The sequence below is a fragment of the Falco rusticolus genome, chromosome 3, assembly GCF_015220075.1.
Source record: "Falco rusticolus isolate bFalRus1 chromosome 3, bFalRus1.pri, whole genome shotgun sequence".
In the NCBI taxonomy this organism is placed as follows: domain Eukaryota; kingdom Metazoa; phylum Chordata; class Aves; order Falconiformes; family Falconidae; genus Falco; species Falco rusticolus.
In genome coordinates, this window is record NC_051189.1 from 75,951,524 (window position 1) to 75,973,518 (window position 21,995).

Consider the following 21,995-nt stretch of genomic DNA (forward strand, 5'->3'; position numbering starts at 1 on the left):
ATTTTAATAAAGTATTAACCCAATTGTCACTTACTATAAGTAAGTAGAATGTAGAGGTTCCTGTGGTAATCTCTGTGCTGTGTTTTTGTAACCTATTGGATGCAACTATCATCACGTTGCCAATGTAACAAATCTGGGTGTTCTTTACTTGCTGGCATTGCTGCCCTGTTGCTTGGCCAGGCAGAGTCACTCCTGAAGCAGTCACAACAGGCTTTTGCAGAAAAGAAGAAAATGAAATTATATTAGAGATTGGCAATAGAGAGGAGGAAGTCCCGTGATACTCAGCAAGCAAAAGCAGCTGTAGAAGTCTCTCCAACAGGGATGCTTCAATTTCTGAGATCTCTCAGGTCTGAGCAGCTGTTTTAGCTCCTTGGTGGTGTACTGCAAAAAGTTGCCTCAAGGCACCAAGAAATGTACTTTTTACACTGTGTGCTCTGTTTGTTTTGTTTGTAGTATTGCTGCCCTGTAGTTGCAGGCTGCAAGAAAGAATGAATCTCATGTGTGTCAGCTACTTGCACACTATCCAAGTGACCATGGTCAATAAAGGCCTTAAATATACTCAGTAGAAGGCCTTATATTATATTCTGTTTGTCTTCTGCCACATGACACTTGACAGGTTGGTAAGCCATTTCGTCACAAACTTGACTGAGGCCAAAATGTTCTTGTTACTTGGATCTCTGTATGTCCAACTCTTGTTCATGGGCTAACCCTGCAAGACAGTGCTCTGGATTTTGTCCTCCCAAGGTCTTCCTGGTGCTGTTTTGCATGCGAGTCCACTGAGTGAACAACTCTGTGTTAGTGCTACCGACTGCTTTGCCTTACAACCATGCATTTCGTTCCCCTTGTTAACTGAACAAGAGTCATAGTCTTCTATATGAATCATTCAAGTATAGCACTGCTGATAATGCCATGTACTTTAAGATACTGAACGAAGTTTCTGCAGTAAAGTCAGTCACTGCTATAATCACTGGGTACAACCAGAGCTGGTGTTCCTAAGAGCTGGTCTTCATTTTACCCCTATTTTGCAAATGGCATTTAATTTGGAGTCATCTCATTTTAGCAGTTGATTTGCATAAAGAATTTTCTTTCTTTAGCCCAAAATTCAAATGTATGTGCCAATGACCTCAACAATGACTGAAATTTAAAGATTATGTATTTCTTTCTTTGGTTCTGCTACTGTTGAAACTATAGTAGTTTATGCTGAGTATTTTTCATTCACCTGAAGAGGATATGACTTTGTCATTAAACTGAAGTGAATTAATGAAGTGTGATTAACCTCTACTGGATGTTCACAAATGTTCAGTAACAGGTTAAAACAAACAAAAAGTGTCTCTAGCAGGTATAGTGAGTTATTTCCTTAATACACAGGCCAGTGCTGACACCTTGTGGCTTCATTACTGAGTTATTTCATAGTTACGTGTAGTTATTTCAGGTATAAATCATTATTAACTTGCTATTGTCAGCGCTGTCTGTTTTCTCTGCTTCATGGCCACCTCAGTACCCAGTATTTTGAGTATTTAGGTATCACATGTAAGGCAGCTTGTACCTTGGGGATGCATTCATTGCATGTTGAGTAAATAAGAAATAGAGGTGCCTGGGATCTCTGGAAGGAGACTCAAAAAGATTCAGTTCCATGCGCAAAATCATGGGTGCCAGTGTAGCAGCAGACAGAAGTTACAAGCTTCTCTCTTAATAGGGAATACCTTTTCTTATATTTTCCTCTATAGGGGAGAGCACCAAGGACTATTAATACTTGCCATGTGTACTTTTGGGCACATACATGTTTTCTACATTGACACAAAAGCATTCCTTTGCTGTCCTTTTCACCCCTGAAGAATTACTTGCAAAAAGACTGTTGGAGAATTTCTGGTAATATAGGATCCTGAGGTGCACTACTTATCTATGGCCATAAAAATGCCTAAACCACAATGTATTAGTGCAATTTATACCTAAATGGGTATCTAATCTAAAAATCACATAGCATTTCAGATCTTAAACAAAACCAGCTGTTAAGGCTGCAGTCACTGTTTGGTATCTGTTGTGGAATTCAGTTTTCATAGCTTGAGGTATGTCTTGTGAATATCATACATCCTCTCTCAGCTGTCACCTCAGAGATTGTTTTCTAATGTTTATGGCTGTGTCCCTGTTCTTAAGTGTTTGTGTTGTAGTAAGACATGAGTTAGAAATCTTTATTTTATTGCATCGTGGTTTTGTTGTTTGTGGTTTGGGTATTTTTTAATTTTATTTCTATAACAGAAATAAGTTTAGTTGCTTATAATGAATAGTGGAACAGAAATGGAAAGGAAATGTTTCCTAGAGGAGGGAACAAATCCTCAGCTTATGTAAATCAGTATTTATAGCTTCACTCAAGTCAAAGAGGTGATATTAATTTCTGTTCCTGAAGAACATGACTGCCAGAGCCTGTTAAAAAAAAAAAAATCAAAGGAATAAAGATGTGCCTATGAAGACTAGATTTGCCAGCATCTCTGTTTACCTAACAGAAGGATTTGCTCCCAACTCCACTCCCCCCACCCCCCCCGCCACCCATGTAAATCTTAATTGACACCTGCTAATTGAACTTTAATGCAACAAATGTATTATAATGAGCCATTAGAGTATCTTTTTGGCATGCTTCCTCTGCTGTGCAGGAGCTGAAGGAAAAAAAGTTTCAGGTAGCAACGAATACTTCTACCTATTTCAACACCCCGCCAGGAGGCAGATCTGTCTGACCAAAGAGCAGTGAGTGACAGTATTGTTTTAAGGTGTAATAGAAGCTTCTCATATGGAAAATTGCTTGTAATGGCTCACGACTGTCCGGATCAAACGAGGTACCTGTGGGTCTATAAATACCTCTGCTGCATGAAATTAAAGCCCTTTGTCGAACCTACATGTGATCTATTCAGCAAAGGAAAACAAGGAGCTGCAGCAGCCAGGAGGGACCTTCAAAAGCACGGCAGGGAAGGCTTTGCAGCGTGGACAAGTCGGGACTGCAGTTCAAAAGCTCTAGGAAACCCGCTGGGCCCAGCCCCACCTACAGCTGTAGGGTGGAAAAGAGTTACCGGAAGAGTGTGGAAAAACCTTTACCTTTTCTGCTTGGGATGGTGATAGGGATAGGTTTCGCCTATAGATTGTTTTCTTTCTGTTGTTTTGTTTAAAAGCTGGGCTATGAACAGCTGTATTCCCACTTTACAAGTTTAAAATGTGTGTCCAGGTAATTTCAGCTTTAGACATCTGCATTGTGCAAGAAATGCTCCACCAAAATCCTGGTGGACAGACATCTACCATGAAATTACAAAAATCCTAAAGAATACCCCCCCCCCCCAAAACAACAAAACCAAAAATCAAATTTCCATATCTATATACTTTTTACATGCAACCTCTGTAATAAGTTATAGAAGCTATGTTGCAACTCTTGTTCAGAAGAGAGGGAAAGATGCCAGTGCTGGGGGCTTTACGGTAGCGTTGCCAGTAACTTTAGTCCCTGCTGAAGGGTTGCATTAGGTGTGAAAGAAAACTCTTTGAGCAGCACAGTGCCAGCACTGAGCTAGTTCAAACGTCATGGATTCCAGCCCTCACAAAATTTGCTCAGGCCAAGCATGTTTATTTATAGGGGCATTTAGACCACCTGTAAAATGTTAGCTGTCACCCTCCTGCGTGGATACAGGGGTCTGGTGTATGCCAGATGCAGGAAATTAGCTCCTCTCTAGAACATTTGCAAAAAAAAAATAATAAAAAAATATGCAAAATAATGTCACAAACATCAGGTCTAAATAACCAGGCAGAACAACTACAGTGGGGCTAATTCCCAGTAAAAGCGCAGAGGTTTCCTTGTTAAATAATTTGATGCCAGAACGTGTTCAGACAAGGCAAAATTCTCCAGCTGGTCTAACCAGCCCTGCTCTCCCCCTTGCGATGACACTGCAGATTTCCGGGTATTTTCTGCTTCCAGAGACTAAAGCAGCAGTGGGAGCGGGAGCGCTTAACGGAGCCGAGACAGGGCTGTGCCGCCGGGATGGGGACCAGGACGCGAAACGAGCTGCTGAGCTCCCCAAGGGCCAGCCCTCGGCCGGCGCCTTCAGCGAGGGTAACGCGGGCGCCGGAAGCCTCGGCCCGCGCTCGGCGGTGCCGGCAGCGGCGGGGGCGGGATAACGGAGTGCCGGGACAGCCCCCCGCCGCCCCGGCAGGCCCCACCGCCGTGCGGGGGGCGCGGCCGCCGGCACTCCCTGCGCAGAACTACATTTCCCAGAACGCTTCGCCACCGGCGCCTCCCCTTCCCTGCCGGGCTGGGCGCACGCCCGTGCCCGGAGCCCTGGCGGCGGCACTACAGTCCCCGGCAGCCCCGGCCACCTCCGCGCCCTCGCCCGTGGCGGCGGCGGCAGCTGCGCGTCGCTCCCTGGCAGCGGCGTCCGGAGCCGCGGCCGGCGCTGCGCGGGAGGGAGCGGGCGCCATGGCTGACAGCGGAGAGCCCCCGGCGGCTCCGGCCGCCGTCCCTCCGGGCTCGCCGGAGCAGAAGCGGCGGCCGGGCGGCTCCCCCAGCGCGGGTGCCGCCGGGGCGGAGGGCGCGGCGGCGGCCATGCCGCGGCTGCCGGTGGGCGGCCCGGGCGGGGCGGCGGGAATGTCGCTGCCGCGGCTGGAGAAGCCGATCAAGCAGGCCTTCTACAACACCGGGGCGCTGCTCTTCGCGGGGCTCTGCTGCGGCGCCGCCGTCCTGGTCTACTTCATCCTGGAGGCCTTCCTGCGGCCGCTGCTCTGGGCCGTGCTCTGCGGCACCTTCCTGCACCCCTTCAAGAGCTCCCTGACGGCGCTGGGCCGCCGCTGGCTCGGCCGCCTGCACCGTTCCCGCACGCCCGTCCTGCTGGCCGCCCTCCTCCTCCCCATCTGCTTCGCCAACTACGGGGTGGAAGCGCTGGGCGAGCAGGTGCTGCGGCGGCGGCGGCTCCTGCTGCTGCTGGGCGCCGGCGGGCCCCTGCTCTACGGGCTGTACTGCCTGGGCAGCTCCCTGGGCGTGCAGGTGCTGCTGGCCCAAGCCGCCCGCCTCATCTGCCAGGGGCTGGACTACTTCAGCAGCCAGTGGGTGAGTGCCCGCCTCGGGCGGGAAGGGGCTTCGGCGGCGGCCGGGCTCCTCTGGGGGGGCGGTGGTGGGCGCCACTTTCCCCCTCCCCGCCCCGGGTGTAGGGGGCCCGCCGGGCCGGGGCGCGATGTGCCCCCGGCCTCCCTCCTGCTCTGGCGGGCCGCGGCACCCGCCCTCCGCCTGCCCGCCCGGCGGCCCGTGGCTGCTCTGGGGGCCGGCGCCGCGGGCCGCCATCTCACTTGTTGCGCGGCGGGGTTGGGAGGGGGGGCTGCCTGGGCGGGAAGGTGGCGGACCCGGAGGTGAGGCGGCTGTTTGAAGTCACCGCCGCGCCTTTTCGTTATTTTTTAGAAACTTGTATTTTATTGCGCTGCAGAAGGCAGAAACTCCCCTGGCAGCACGTGGGTGCGACTTGGGGCGCGGGGGCGCACAGCCCCGGGGCGGGCACGGGGGTACCGGGGCACAGCCGACCTGCGCTGTGGAAACCGGGTGTGAAGTAACTTGGGGAAAAGCTCCTGTGCTGTAACCCGGGGCGCGGGGAAGTGTCCTTTGTCATCACGTGGGTGCAGCTGGAGCAGAAGCCTTGCCTCGGTCGCTGTGTCCCGTCCAGTTCAGTCCTGCGCGGTGCTGGGGTGCTGTGAAGCCTGAGGTAATTCAGGTGAGGTGCTGAGCAAGCACCGACTCCTGTGGAGGTGTGAAATGTGTAGTAAGTGTTGTGAAGTAGCAGCTCAGCTCCGCGAGTAGTTAACTTGGGGGGGGGATGGCACCTTAAGGCTTGTCTCTCAGTGTATTTTTTTTTTTCTTTTTAATGTATCAAACGATGCAAACAGTTTGAACGTTGAAAAGTGAAGCTGTTTAATTTAGCGATGTTATTTAAGGTAATAAAGATTCTGGCAGACTACTCTCCCCGGTTGTTGTCTTCAGTAGGTAAACTAGTTAAAACCTCCGGCAGAACTCATTTTCACTTCGTTATGTAGTGGGTTTTGCACTTTTAATTATATCTTAAGTAAATGGATATGTGAAAGCACAGAAGGAACAGTAAGTTGTACTTTTATTAAATACTGGTGTACAATAGGCATGCTCAAATTGCCTGGTGTCAAGGATTTGTTATTTTTTTTAAGCTGCTCTAGTTTTTTAAACAAACAAAACGATGCCTCCCCCTTGAGTGGAGAATGACGTACACATTTGGTTTAGTGGTTTTATATGTGGAGATAAAACTGAAGAACTACCTAAAACTGATTTTATGTGGACAAGAGAGAGAAACTGTCAAGAAAAGTCGCCCAACAAACTAACAAGCTTGTGCAGGCTTCTGATTTTGAATTACACATGTTCTTTGAATACTAGTTTTATTCCCTTAGTGGAGCTGGTGCATGCTGGTATCTCAAACAAAACTTTGGAGGTGTGTACCAGAAGCAAGAGCTTTCCTGAATGCTCTGACAAAGGACACTTTGAGCTTTTTCTAGTATAAATAGGATGGAGTGGAGAATGTGTTTTGTCACTCGAAGGTAAACATTGGAAGAAGAGATTTTCTTGGCTATCTATTCTGAGATGTCATATGCTGGAAAGTGTCGGGAGATCTGTTTCTGGTGTGTTTTGTCTTCAGAAGTATAATTAAGACTGAGTAGACAGACAGAGACACGCTCTCTGTTTTTATGAAGAGGCAAGATACAACCCAACCATCTTTACCTTCAGCTGAGAGGTACAAGAATCTAAGCATGGCTTGATACTGGTGGGAAGATTTGATTAGTTGTCATAAAGTTTACTTTCCTTTGCATTGGCCTGTTTTATTTTTAACAGATCAGCAATATTACTACACTAACTGACTTGGCTAAGTCCAGGCCTTTATTCAAACTTTGTTAATTAAGCTATGCTTACATGGGGTGAGTATATGGGTACTAAAGGAAGCTGCACTGATTTAACCTCGTAACTATGGTTGTAATGCACTGGTCTATGTGCACGCTCAGTGCAGTTTCGGTTAGCAGTGCCTGATACTTCTGTTTTGCACTAATGTTTCTGATGTGATACTTGTGTTCATTGAAGTGCTGTAAGATTTTAACTGGGCAAAAGGTAGTAAGCTCCCAGAACTCTTCAGACCTGAGTTCCTTGGGAAGATTTTGGGTTTGTGTCAAACTGACCACAGATGTCCTTAAGCAAACCAGTTACAGTAGTTTTTTAAGGAAGCTGCCGGTGTCTCTTTCTGGGGTGCTAGATGAGAAAGAAACTGGACTTCCCTTTGTAAATAACCTTAACCTAGTCCAGTTTTTTTGAATGTTGCTGTTAATTAATATTTATTATCTCAGACCTGTAGCAGGATAGTTTAATTTTCTTCGTGCTGTTGAGCCTCGAGGTGGACCCATTAGTAGTATCTGGTTTAACCTCGGTTAAGCATTTTAAGCCCTTTAATTGCCATATTATATTGCAGGACTCTGTTTTCATGCATAAGTTCTGTTGTTAGTTGCACAGGAATTTTGGTTGTCACAAGTCAGTTTGCTCCATTGTACTTCTCTGGGATGTGAATCCTTCACGGTTTCTTCTGTATCTTATCTTGCATGAAGATTATAACTACTTTTGTTTGTAGATACTCTATGTGATATGCAGAAGTAATGGTAATTCCATTTTTTGCACTGTTTCTTTTAGCAGCCCACTAAGCCAATCTAGATTTCTGTGTTTCAAAATACTTTAATATGCAGTAATGTTATTAATATAAGTAGATTTTCCCCTTAGCAAGAAATATTTTTTTGCCAAGAATACGATATAGAATTTACTAAAAGCATGAAAAAGACAAGCAAGCATGGTTTGTTTTAAGTGTGAGACTAGTATCTGACTAGCATAGTGCAGTTGTTTGTGGTAGGTTTAATCTTTTGAGCTATGAATGTCTGTGCTCCAGGTACCAGTGAGCCTGCCTTGGGCTGCAGAGGTGTACAATGTATTTGTTCTTGTTTGGAACTTTGCCCCACCTGGATGGCACTGCTGCTTACAGAGGGGAAAAACATGCACAGTTGTCATTTCCCTTTCTCATTCCTTCTGCTGTATGAGAGAAGTGAGAAGATGCCTATCATTAGAATTTGACTGAGAACAACTATGAGGTTTTTGGGGTACCAATTTGGTGTTCTCTAGCTAAAGGTATTTTTATGGTATCTACTAGGCCATGAAACAGACATTCTTTTAAGTTCCAGAAAGAAATGTTCTCAAAATACAGCAATTGCATGTGATAATGACATGGTAAACTGTTATCTTGGCACCAGTGTGTTACTGAGCTTTCTTGTACTGTTGTCTTCAAATCTAGGAAAGCCATTCATGGTGTTGATGAATTAAGGTTTGGAAATAGCTATATTCCTGTCTGTGGTTCTTCAGTCACACCTGCAGTTTAGGAACTGGGAATCCTAGATACCTCCATGATAGGACCGTTTGATAGGTGATTGCAAAACACTGCATTGAAGAAAAACTTCAAGATCTTAAGCTATTCTACAAGCATCTCGTTCCCACGGTCTCCTTTTCCTTCCCTTTCTGCTTTACAGTTCTTGCAATGTCTTTGAAGAAACTTGCTCAAGAAATGTAGTATGCTTCTGGGCCTTAAAGCTAGGAGCTGGTTATAAATTCTAGATGAGTTCCTTGCTCTGATTCTGACCTTCTCTAGGGTTGTTTTAGAAGTCTTACGTAGAGGACATGCACTCTACATGAACTTCACAGATAATAGGGAAGGTGAACATTTTTCTGTATATTTTTTTTTTTGTAGGAAGGGAGAGTTTATCTCATAGCAGGCATAATATACCCTTACATGTTTACCTGCTCTGACAATTTCAATGTGGTTACACTTGCAGTTAGCATACCTTCTGAAGACTAAACTTGAACTGTCTTGTCATCCTAGTTTTATAGGAGGTATGCTTGTATCTGGTGCCGTATCTAAGGTACAGGAAACTCTTCTGCTTTATTGCAAGAGTTCCATTTAGCCTGATGTTTTACACTTAGAGTACTATACAGGAAATGCCAGCTGTATTGGTTGTATTTTCTTTTTTTATTTTTGGTAGGGTTCACATGCTCGTATTTATTTAGAAAATGGTTAGTTTGTAGATCCTGGCAGGTGACATAAATTACACAGCTGCTTTACATTGACTCTGAAGTTCATTTTAGTAAATTAAATATGATATAATTGGCAGAATTATCTGGAGTGAACTTGGTTATGGGGCTGTCAAAATCTTTCTCTGCTGGCCAGTCTTTCTTCCTCGGTTTGTCACAGCTATTGGTCAGGATCAGAACTATGTACTCATATGTGTGTGTCAGTCTGTTTTTGTATTTCTAACTGTGCTAGGTACAACTCATGTTCTAGCGGTTAGCATGCAATTAGAGGACCTAATCAATCTTTTTCTCACTGCGGTGCTGGGCAAATCTGGAAACACCATTTGCTGTGACCACTGCATTGGAATATGGTCAAAGTAGGTGTTTGTTTTGGCTAGTGGACTGTCTGCTCCCTGTCAGGGAAGCTATCAAAGACATCAGTCAGGGAACCCTCCATCTGTGTTGGCACTAGATGTCAGCAGTCCCTAAACTAACCCTTGCAGACTGAAATTCTCAAACGTGCTCCTTGGCAAATGTTTTGGGTCACAGGCTCCAAGATGCTTGTCTTCCACAGTGCTATTGAATATCACCTGTGGAGGCAAAAAAGCATCTACATTTTGTCAAGTTCACCTGATGGGGCAATTTCCCTTCTAGCAAAGGAAGGGGGTAAGCTTGACTATAATATTGGATTAACTATAAATGATAAAAACACAGTTCTGATTTTTGAGGTGTATATAATTTCTATTTTTTGAGTGTTTCAGGTAGGTCCCCCCAGCTTAGAGCAGGCTTGCTCTGTAATAAGAAATTTAGGTTCCTAAATCTATCCAGCTTAAAAAAAACCCTAAAAACCCACCAAAAAACAACCACCTGAAAAAGCCCTTAAGTATTCTTTCTGCTGATTATAGTAATCCTTTCATTATTTGGTCTTATAGCTTATAAATCATACAGCCATGTACTGATCGTAAACACCTCTTACCAAAACCACAGGTTTTGGTTTAGAGATAAACTGTGTAGAGACCACATGTGGCCTATTTAAAAACATGATGGGGAGGGGCAGGGAAAGACTGAGTTGATAGTAGGGTTTTTTTCTGCTTTTGTTTTTCCCTTCCACACCCACCTTCAGTTTTGGGAGAACCTGCTGTGTGATGTGTTCTTGAAAAGGCTTAGGAGCTTGTTTAGATTTATACACAGGAACTGCAGCCTCAGGCATTAAGCTGATTCTAGCCTTGAGCCTAATGATCTATACTACATTATGTTAATTATTTTTTGGTATTTAAATTTTTGAACACAGTGATACTACATTTTCTACGACCTCTGAAAGGAATGATTGTTACAGAACTGTCCAGCAAAATTTGAACTGTGTTCTGTATAATAAAGCGAGAAGGTAAAGAAGTTCCGTTGTTTGAGGAACCATCTCTTAAGAAAGTGTCATCATGAAGCATGTCAGAGGAGTGGTACTCCGTCTGCAGGGAGAGAATTTTATGTGCTTTGAAAAGCCTGTTTCCACAAGTGAATCTTGTCTCAATAGCATTTTTATTAACGGAGTTTCTCATAAATAACTTGTATTAAGACAGGAAAAGTGAACTGAAGAAGAACCATTTTCAACATCTATAGCTGCAGTCTTCTGGGTATCTTAGATGTAATAGATTTCCTTTAATTCACAGTGTAGGAAATGTTTCAGGGCACATCAAAAATACTTTTAACCTGTGTATGGCAGTATTGATTTTCGATGATCAGTTCCCCTCTGCCCCAAGTTTCTAGTTATAGGCTCATACTTTTGTCCCTTCAAAAAGGGGTGGTCTCAGTAAACACTAGGTTTCTGTTTGACATGGTTTAGCAGTCTGCGTGTGTTAATGCCAGGCATACCTACATGGATATGTTTCACAGTTGGGGGTTCTAGAAGAAACAGAAAGGTATGCTGTTCTAGTCGTTTGGACTTAGGAGAAGGAATAACCCAGTCTTGTCAAGTTTATCCTTACTTGTGTTCACTTAGAAAAAAAAAAATCAGGATGTCATTTACCAGCTTAGGTAAATGACAGCCCCCTTAATGCGGGGAAGAGGTGGTTGAGTTTGCTCTGAGGTGGGCATTAGTGTTGTAGGTGTGATCAGTTGGGTTTGGTTTTTTTCCTGGTTTTCTATCTGTTTGGCAAAGACTGTCTCCATGCTAAATGAAAGGCAATTACACTTTCTTCATTCTGCAAAACTCTGCACATCACAGGATATTTCCTCTTGTGTAATAAGGAATATACAGTAAAGCCACATGGAATTAATTTTGGTTCTGAAAACTGGAATCAGAATGACATTTTTGTAAGTCCTCGCCTGTCCCTTTATTGTCTTTTTTTATTGTTTAGAAAACTTTTTCAAATGAACAGACAGATAAGGAAAACACTCTGATGTTCACAATGGCAAGCACAGTTTGGCTTTTATTGATGCGTTTAATGCCTTGTGTCACTTCATTTTTCAAGTCCAACACTGCTCTGCTGAACTTCTGCCATGGGTTTGTTTTCCTTCGCCAGCCTGCATCACCACTGAGGAGAAAGAGGTAGAAATAATGAACGACTGTCTTCACGTCTTCAACCAGCTTCACTCAGTGCAGCACTGTTTTAAAAATTTGAGAAAGTGGCATGTGAATGTTTGGTCAATGTTTTTAAGGTTTTTCATTAGTTTTTCTTACAATAGAAAATCTCTATTTCCAAATGAAAACTTTATTTTTACGTGTTAAAGGGAAATGGTAAAATAAGACTTTTTATTCAAACCCTGAAACAAACTGGAAAATAGGAAATGGAATTGAATACATAGTTTTGTCAAACAGTTTTAAATCTGAATTAAAAAAAAACCCAAACAGCACAACAAACCAAACCATAAAAAACTTTGCTGTATGATTTCCAAGTGGGAAGGAGGAGCCTGGAAAAAAAGACTTTAAAATGGCAAAGGGAGAAGTTAGAGCTACAACTAGAAAATGAAAGATTTGAAACAATACCATTTGGTAGGTCTTGACTTGTTAAAAACTGAAGCTTTTGGAAGGTTGTCAGGGCACATATCGAAAGAAGCTGTTGGTTATTCTACTCAGTCTTCCCTGTTATGTTTACCGTGGAGTGGTTTACATGAAGCAGGTAGGAAATGTGTTTGCTGCTGGCTGTTGAGTTGTTGGGGCAATATTCCATTGAAGGCTGGGTTGTTTGGAAGCTTTGCTACCAGTGAAGAGCTGTTCTTGCTTACCCCATTTGTGACATATGCTTCAGTTGCCTTGTTGGTGCCCATCTTACCTGTGTGAGCTGGTTTAGCTGTAACTGAATTAGATCTTAAACTCTTGTTTAGTTTTTTTCATTTGCTTTTTTTCTGGATAGTTTTTTTATCAATGTGGGGAGCTTGAGCTAGCTCCGTGAATGTTGGAGCTGGTGTGCAGCAGATGTGGGACTGTCTGACTGGCGGTGGAAGGGAATGAACTGCCACTTCCAGTAGCAGTGAGCTGTTAAATGAGCTCATCTGTAAAACCTCTCCTGTAGAGATTAACTTGCTGATAGGAGAAAAAAAAAGGGAGTGAACTGTGTAAATAAAGAATTCCATCCTTCAGTATAAATCAATATAAATGTTGCAAAGAGCTGAGTAGTAAGAAAGAGTTCATTCTTAAGAAATGATGCCAAAGCCAAAACAAGTGTCACAGATTTTCAAATTCTCTCAACTTGCAACTGGAACTGGAAACAAACTTTCAGTAACGTTGGTGATACAGTCATGCTGATAAATCCTACACTTTCCAACACTGAAATTTAAAAGAAAAATCAAAACGCTGCATACTTCTGTGGTGTAATTTTGCCTTCAATTGGCAATTTAAAGAGAACTGAAACCCTTCAGACTTACCTTGATGTGTCTAAATCTGGCATTTTAAATTTACCACTGTAACCCAAAAGTGGATGCTGAAATCAAAGAAGTTATACTGTAGTTACAGCTATGTATAAAGGAAAGCAGGCAATTTTTCTTTATCTGTCTAAAGGCGAGACAACATTTTGTTCAGTTTGTGAGGGATGCTACGAAGTGCAAAGGAGATGTGAGAAATAGGCAATTTGGTTTAGCATGGAATTTGTATCCACTCTAGTTTCAGTGCAGTAATTACAGTAGCTTAATTTTAATAAAAGTAGGCAGTATCTTTTATTCTTTATTTCCATTATGTCAGTTGTTGAGATGGACATGTGATAGTAAAGAGGCCATTAATATTCTTACACTCTAGTGTAGCTAAAGCCTTTGGAGACCATTCAGAAGAACAGTGGGAAAGGTTATATAACATCCTTCTAAAGAGTTAAGGAGGAAAAAAAAAAGTAGGCTGTTGCCAAGTTAGTATGGGATGAAATCCTAGTCCATGTCAATTTAAGTTAATTTGCTTTGTCAGTTGCTTTCAGCTACGAATTGTTGGAAGTAGGCTACCCAGGTTCCTCTACAGTGTATTTCTTGCAGTATAGGGAAGTGCTTGGCCATAACATTAACTGATAAAGAACTAGTTTCTCCGTGGTGTCACTGAAATTATACCTCTTGCACCAGTCAGTTAACTATATATGTTTTTTACAGGGCTTCGGGATTGTTATTCCTTGATCTCCAAAGCAAGATGTCTTGTTTATTTTAAAATAATCTGTTTCTCACTATTCAGTAGAAATAAGAAATATTGGGTCATTTGCTAAGCTTTCAGAAATGAGAGTTGATGAATTATTGTAACTTACAACACAGAAATTTATTGAATACCTAAACCCTCAAATGCTAGCTTTTAGTTCAGCTATATGCATGGCTAAAAGTAGTGCAGCATGTTTCACTTTGTTGGCTGTTAAATGTAGGCTTATGCTCTATTATTATGCTTTTCTGGTGTAATTTTAATCAGAAAGTTTAATTTATTTGATTTACTGAGTCTCCTATTAGAAATTTATTAAATTTAAAAGCTAAAGAGAAAAATTGGCTTGATGCTGGAAAATTTATCATGGAATGATGTTGTGTGGCTGACATTAGGGAGTTAGGATTGCATTTTCATGCTGAGTTCTCTCTTGCAATTACAGTTGTGCTGTAATATGCCTTGTGAGTGAATTTGTTACGAGCCTGTGCTTTTAAAGGAGTGCTGCTGTGCATGTCAGTTCACAACTTAATTTTTTTTTTTTAGTCTTATTGTCTAAGGGTTGTGTTAGTTCTAGACGTTTGTCTCAAGTCCACATTTGGCCACAAGCATTATCCAGCTCCGTTGATGCAAAACTAGAGATAGCAGTGGGAAGTTGGGCTGATCAGCTTTGATGAGAGAGATTAGTATGAAAAGGGTGTAAGTTTTTTCACATTTAAGTGATTTTTAAATTACGTTTTGTGTATGTGTATGAGTGTTCCCTCTGAAGTTATCACTGCTTTGCTGCTGCATTCAGTACAATTAAGATTACCTTTGCGCCAATTGGGTGCATGGGAGATGTCGCACAAACTTGCTTTTTACAGGGACTGTTGCCTCCTCAGTGTGAGTCATATAATGTGCAAAGTAAAGAGGTGAAAGCTCTTCTGGTGTATTCTGTTTAACTACTTGTGCTATGTCTCTGCCACTACATTACTGCTTCTTACAGTGACGTCTGATTCGGCAAATGCTGTTAATAGAGGTTCTGTTTAAACTTCATTGGGATTTATGGATTTGTAAGTGTAAACTTGAAAGTGTCCTTAACTGGTTATGGATAGAGAATGTTTGTTGAATTTGGTTGGTGTTTTGTTTTTTTTTTTTGTTAAGGATGGAACACTGAGTTTCTATTTTCACAGGTTTTCATACCTCTTCTATTTCACATCTTCTGCTGAGTAGCAGCTTTTGACCTCCTGTTGCCACTTCTGGTTTCTGCTTTCTTCTTTTCAGCATTTTCAAGCTCAAATTCTTCGTCTCAAGATTCTTAATTGGAATTCTGTATTGTGATTTATCTGATGATAAATCTGAGTTACTGAAAGCAGTTAGAAGCAGCAAAACCAGTATGATCACATCTGTCTCTTGATGCATTGTCACAGACATTTTTCTGTCTAGTGTTTTTAGTTAAATATTTGATTAAATTTCATGTCACAAGTCATTAAAAGACATGACTGGTTTGTGGACCAACACTGCTCAGAAACAGCAGTTCTTGTTGTGCTTCTGAATGGCTATCTGTGACTTAAAACCCCCTTTGTCTCTTTGGACTGGAACACAGGAGCTGGCAAGCTGCTCTGTGCTGGAGTGAGCGGTGCTCTGCTGGCTCTGTCTCCGTGTGGCCCTGTTGGTGGTGCTGGTGGCCCTGTTTCATTTAGTTTCTCACCTTTCAGTGGTAGTTCCAGAATAATTGCTTGGTCTCAGGTGCAAAACCATCTTCCTTCAGGGTTTGTGTCCAGGAAAGCTTGTATACCCCCTGACATTAGAACCATACTGAAGGCAGGCCAAAGGCGTGTCTAGCCTGCCCTTATGCTTTGCACAAACTTTACATTTCTCTTACATGGAGCAAACCCTCATGTAATTAATTGGCAGTTCTGAAACACAGGCTTCTTGAAGAATTAGAACCAGAAGTCAGGTTCTAACTTCAGTTCTCTCGCCACGGCAGTTGGGGGTGTGTGTGTGTATATACACACGTATCAAAATACAGTTCTATTGTGCTCGTGTATGTATACATACCTGTGCGTATCTTTTTCTTAAAGATATGGACGCTGGTTGTTGGTTACCTGCTGATGGTTTCATTCAAGTGGAATATAAGCACTGAACGTTACTTAAAAGCAATCTCAGTCCCTGTCTGGATTATGCTGCTCTTTCACTTGGGTGAGTAACAAGGAGTTACTATTGTAATGCATCCACTGGGATTCTGTTGTCTTGCAAACAAAGCTAGTGGCTTACACTTCTGCTAAATCTTTATAATGGAGTCTTAGCTGGGGTGCATGCTGTTTTCTCTGCTCAGTAATTCTGGCTACATGTGTCCTGCAGGGACTGCTGGAGTAGGGAATGGGAAGGCATCAAGATGCTGAGCAACATGTGTCTTCAACTCCTCCTGCACAGTTTGTACTTCCCCATGGTTTTCCCTTCTTTGGCTGACAGACCTGGTACTTACTCCCTGACAGTGAAGGAGGGCTGGGGTCACATGTTTCATTTTCTGTTGTTAAAATTGTTTTCTTGTGTCAGCATAGTCTGAAGTTGCTGAAGTTAGGAATGGTAACAACTTGGTTTATTCACCAAGAAACTTGTTCACCTGTATTTTCTATTCTTTTCTGTCAATGTGGAAAACTTGTTTGCTTTATGATGTATTTTAGTTTCTGTCCAGATTGTTCTTTGTTGATGTGGTGTCTTTCTTGGTTTTGCTAAATGTAGAGTTTATTAATGGCATAATTTTTCTCATAAAAAGCACAAACCCTTGGATCTTTCAGCTTCTGTGGCAGGTTCCTGGAGAATTCCTGTGTTTCTGGTTATAGTTGTTCTGATGACTGTAGGCATGTTGCATGAACAGCAGAATGGAAAGGAGTCTTCTGGTAAGGAGAAAGTCACTATTTCTTTTATTGTTGGAGGCAAAAGTTCTTTTAAGTCACATGAAAGAATCTGGATTGTTTTAATGTAAATTCAACGTCATATGGATTGCAAGAATTTGAAACTAACAGACTAAAAATCTTACCGTTTACTCATGCTGCAATGAATCTTTTAATTCTTTACAGAAAATCATTGGTATGGATGTTTCCTTTTCATAGCAAAGGAGCAACTCTAATGATCAAGCCTGATTACATGTAGGATTCTGCAAACTTAAGTAGTTTCAAGCATAAAGAAAGCCCAGGAAATTTGGAATCGGAGGCTAATTTTGAAAGAGATGAGCAATATGGGTTTGGTAGCTCCTGTAGTATTAAGTATGAGAGAAGCTTGAGACAATTGCGTTCAGCAAGTTTCTTATAGCCACTCATTTGTTTTTAAAATACCAGTTTCTTAAAACTATGTTTTGTGTTCAGGCCAAGCAAAATTGGGTTTTCCTGTTGTGAGTCAATTTTGCATGAAAGCAAATGTCAGGTGTTGCCTTCTAGTATCAGCTATATGATTATTTTGGGGAAACTTTTTTCCTGTCTTACTGTTTTCTTGGAAGTTGTAATAAACTTGGTTAGTAAAATTTGAGTATCTGATACAGAGATTTTTAGGTTAATCAGACTGCCAGCAACTCTGAATGGCTTGGAAGCAGTTCATTAGCAAGGATAGTGCTAAGCAAATAACTGGTTTTGTATTTTGGCTCCATGTGTATTGTAATATTAAAATTAATGGCACTCATTCCTGATTGACCATATTGAATATATATAATGCATACTAAAAACAAAGTGTCTACCCATATAATTTCTGTTGGTTCACTGCTTTTGTGGACATCAAGCAACAAATAAAACATTTTAAGATTAAGCTTTTCTTTATTTACATACACATATATATTTTACAGGGGCAGAGCTTCCTGGTCAGATGATTTCCATTGCTGCTTCAACAATTGCCATGGCAATTTCAATGACAGAAGATGAATCCAATAATGAACATTCCTCACAACCCTCAGGTGACTGAACACTCTGTAAGAAACATTTGAATTTGCTCTAAAGGCATGACATTGGAGGGAATGAAGAAAAAATTTAAAATAGTCCCCATCCTCTTCATTCTGTCCAAAATAGCACATTTACACTTGCTTTGTGAAACAAGTTTTTTAAAATGTTAATAAGGAGATAATATAAAAGCTCTCTTGCAAATGATAGTTTACGTGGCTGTGTCTACATTTAGAAGGCCTGACTAGAAGGATTTATTATGGTGGTGGTGTCTTTTGGTTGTTTTTTTTGTGGGTGGTTTTTTGTGGTGGTTTTTTTTTTTTTTTTTGGAATGAGGCCATCTTTTTTCCTATTCTTTATTATTCATTTTTTAGTTTTCCCTAGCTGCCTTTTGATTTTTTGGCAGTTACGAGATATAACTGGATTTCAGGACAAGGTACAGACAGACTGGAATAATTTTTGTGTACATCAGAGTGAGAAAAAAACCTTTGTTTTCTGTTTCACTGTGGCATGCTCAAAGTCTTTCCTGTAGTGAGTGTACTTGACGTTATAGCTTGAGTCGCAATACTTCCACTTGCAGTAACCAACTAGAAATCTGTAAGAAATGGCTTGAAAGAGTTGCAAAGAAGGTGTTTAATTGTCCATCACTGGTTTTGAACCTTAGCATCATTTTTCTAGGTAGACCTTTGATGGAATGTGATACTAGAAAAATAAGTTATTATGAAGATCTCTGGAAATTGGAAGGGTTCATCCATTTCCCACAACTAGACGAAACGGGTCATTCAACTTGACAGAATGTGAACTTACAAAACTAAATATGAAAAGGGCAGTTTCAAACAGCTTATTCTTTTCTTACCTTTGTTTCTACATTGTACATGACTATTATAAAAATATAGAACCCTATGGATATATGTCCTGAAAATTTGAGAATGGAGCTTTGTGGTGACAGTTCTCTTACGTTGCTGTCTCTAATCTTTAGTTTTGTAAATGAGATTTTTTTTTTTTTAGTTGAATTTTGAACATCTGGTCAAGCAACAGTCTCCCACAAATGTGCTAATAAGTGGTTGAGTTCTTGTTTGTTGCCCCTGCTACTTCTTTTTTTTAAACTTATCAGTTTTTAATTTTTTTCTCTTTAAGACAGTTTGGTTTTTTTTCCTCTTTTCAAGTTGTAACCTTTCTTGGCCAAAAGAAAGCTACAGCAGATTTAAAAAGGTGTCTTTTACAGTGTATTTATTTTGACATAATTTCTTGAGACAGTTTACTGGATGATTTTTTTGTCTTCTGAATTCTGTTGTTTTCCTTCACAGCAGGAAAAGAACAAATACAGTTTACTGTTTTGTGTACTGTTTACTCCTAAACAATAGTTCAAACAATTTTACAACAATCTGTTGGGAACTAGCATTCTATTCTTTGATATGTGTTAAACACATCCTTTTGGTCGTCTGGTTTGGATGTTCTGTGTGAATGGTGATGAAATGTTATGCTTGTACAGCAAAAGGTTTTACTTGCAAGGTTAAGAAATTACAGCTCTTTCGTTTTTCCTTTGCAGTGATTTTTGGATGTTTCGTTATCTTGTTTTGGAACTTGTAATGCACATCTATTTTATGAGAAGCGTAATATTTTGAAAGCTTTCACATCTTCAGGCAGCAGTTGGATAGCGAATTTCAGGAGATCTTCCTTTTTTATATCTATTCTGTCAGTGGTTGTCAAGGTTAATTAGTTGTCAGTAGCAACAACAATGCTTATACCATATTAAATCAATTATAGAACAGTCAGTGCTTTGAGTTTTCACTGTTTTCCTTATGCTTAAATTTGTTCGTGAAAAAAACAGGAGGGGAAGTAAGCTGTATTGATTTTATAGTTTTTCCTGAACACTCATGCTTTTCCTTATTTCGTGGTTGAATAGTGGTATTTAGTGTTGGAGGTGAGGCGTTTAATGATACCAGTGCAGGTGGTCTAACTTCACTTTCCTGGTGTTCTAAGTATTTCCAGAGTATATACAGTAAATGAGAAGTCCACAATTGAAGAAGCAGATACCACTGCACTATTTTTTTAGCTGCCTTGTAGGCAAGCTTCTGTTGTCTTGTTGGCTTTGAATATGATAGATACTGAAAGCCTTAAATGTATGTACTCATGACTCTTACCTGCCCTTTCTGCCCCAGTTTCTTTGTTTTCTTACAAATAAAAAATAATCTTTTTCTCTTGAAATTACAGAAAGATGTGGTTATTCATGAAGGGGTACCTTCGTTCTGGTGTTCTGAAAGATTTTTTTCATTGGTAATAATAACAACACTGTTTCATCTAACTGAAGATTTTATTTTGATACCCTGCTGCATGGTGATAGACACTTGCCTTCCTGTTTATGCTGCTGTGCCTTTTCCTTTTATTTAAGGAAGGGGAGGATAATAATTCAAAATGCTATGTCAGCAAGAAGTTGACTTGACAGAGAACACATTGTGTGAAGAAAAGAATGTATCTTAACACAGCCTGGAAAATTGACTTTGTTTTTATTATATTCAAATAAGTATCATACATTCTGATTTTGCTAGAATTATACACTAGCTATTATGTTAGCCATTTGGGAAAGACTGTCATGCTTTTGTTAGCTGGAAGATGGAAAGGTGCTCTTCAGGTTTCATCTCTAAAAATATCATGAAGCACGCTAAATGGGATTTTACAGAAACTGAAGTTACTCTAAATCGATATTGTGGTAGGGGTTTTTTTTTTCCTATTTGTGTTGATAAGGCACGGTTTGCATGAGTCATGCCTCCGTTTGCAGAACATACCTTGCCAACAAAATGTGTCTTTTTCATTTTGAAAGTTTGGTGGTTTTTTTGGATGGATCAGCTTTGTGAACCAACTGGATACAGACATCTGAATGGCAGTTCTGATGTTAAGGAGTCTGTGTTTGTCACGGGGAGAATACTGTGTCATTGGCAGTGCTGATTCAGTTTTGCTTAAAGTGCTGTGGAACTGCATTCTGGAAAAGCTTTCTTGTCTTGGGATCCTCTAGGAGTTTTTAGTCTTTTTTTCTTTTTTTCCTTTCAACTCTTTCCCATCTGTGCTTTGCATTCTGTATACAGTCTGCATAAGTTAATAGGGAAACTGTAAGGGAATGAGGCTGTTTAATTGGTACTGCTCTTAACATTACTGTTATTTAATTAAGGTTTTCTTCATTGCAAAAATACATTGATCAAATTTTTCATTACTGAAAGAAGGTGTATTCTTTTTTTCTTCCATAAAAGTGACTCTTATTACTTTTTGCTCCAAAAGCCCTTATCAGATAACTTTAATCTTGAGGCATAGACTTCAGCAGATTAAATTCCTTTGTTTTTTTTATTTTAGCTTTTAACACTCCCTCCCCTGTAATAAATATTTGAGTTTCTGCTTGTTGTCATGTCACTTCTGTTTATTAATTTTGGAGCAAAAAGGTAAGAAGAAAAGTGCTAAGTGAGATGAATTGATAGGGGAGATTTCTCAGTTAAGGATGTACTGCTTTCAGATTAGTGTTCCTTTAGTGCATAGTAAGCTGGATCCATTTGTTTCTATTAGTACTGTTCTGCTTCTTTGAAAGCAGACTGAGAAGTACAGGGCAATGTACTCTATCTCTTACAACAAAAATACTTTGTTTTTTTAGGAAAACTTCTGTTTACAGGTAGCTTCCTGTCCCCTTATTAAAAAATGGACTCGTGTCTTTTTCTCCCAAGTCTAGTTGGTATGATAGGCTTCCTCCCTTTGAGACATGAGTTGATCTGCCCATAAGCACTCCACCTGAAGCTTCTGCTGTGTTTAGCTGCTTGCAGAGTTCCTTCTTTTAGGTTGCATGCTGTAATTCCTTTGGGAATATTCTGAAGTTTCACCAAATACGGTTACCAGCAACCAACTGATGTTTCTGTCATCATTCCAGTGTCCTATCAGTGGGGTTAATCAGTAGATCTGCATTATTGTATTGGTGTGTTGGGGGAAGTGTTTATAAGCTCTAAAAATAATTCCACTTACTTGTAGAACACCAGTGCAGATTTCCGCAACAAAAGAAGAGTGTTCATCCAATGTGTGAGGCTGCAGAATTTGTCACTTACCACTACTGTACACGTATGACACATTGGTCTGGTCTTTTTGTACATTCTAGCTGTCATGCTAGGCTAGGAATGGCTTTAGTGATACATTGCAGCTAAAACTGCATGTGTGGAACACGAATTGTTTGACTGGTATGCATGTAGTATATAACAAGAGTACAGCAATTTTTCTTTGTGGGAGGGAGGTGAATTGGTATTGATGTGATAAAAGTCCAGTGGAAGAGTTGTGTTCATTGCTTACCTACCTGCTGCAGTATGTACCAACATAACAAATTGCCTTTTATTCTTCAGTATAG

At 40.9% G+C, this 21,995-nt stretch overlaps 1 protein-coding gene across 4 annotated transcripts in view; it reads left to right on the top strand.

Moving 5' to 3' along the window:
- Window positions 1-4,305: 4,305 nt before the first annotated feature.
- The window catches only part of TMEM245 (transmembrane protein 245), an 87,168-nt gene continuing 69,478 nt past the window's right edge, over window positions 4,306-21,995 (top strand). For 3 of the 4 annotated variants that reach the window (XM_037379278.1, XM_037379277.1, XM_037379279.1), the window contains exons 1-4: window positions 4,306-5,074; window positions 15,779-15,896; window positions 16,496-16,597; window positions 17,533-17,640. In XM_037379278.1, the coding sequence (XP_037235175.1) occupies window positions 4,448-5,074; window positions 15,779-15,896; window positions 16,496-16,597; window positions 17,533-17,640 (955 nt within the window). In that variant the 5' untranslated portion in view covers window positions 4,306-4,447. The remainder of the gene's footprint in view (window positions 5,075-15,778; window positions 15,897-16,495; window positions 16,598-17,532; window positions 17,641-21,995) is intronic. The other variant, XM_037379275.1, reaches the window with a different exon arrangement.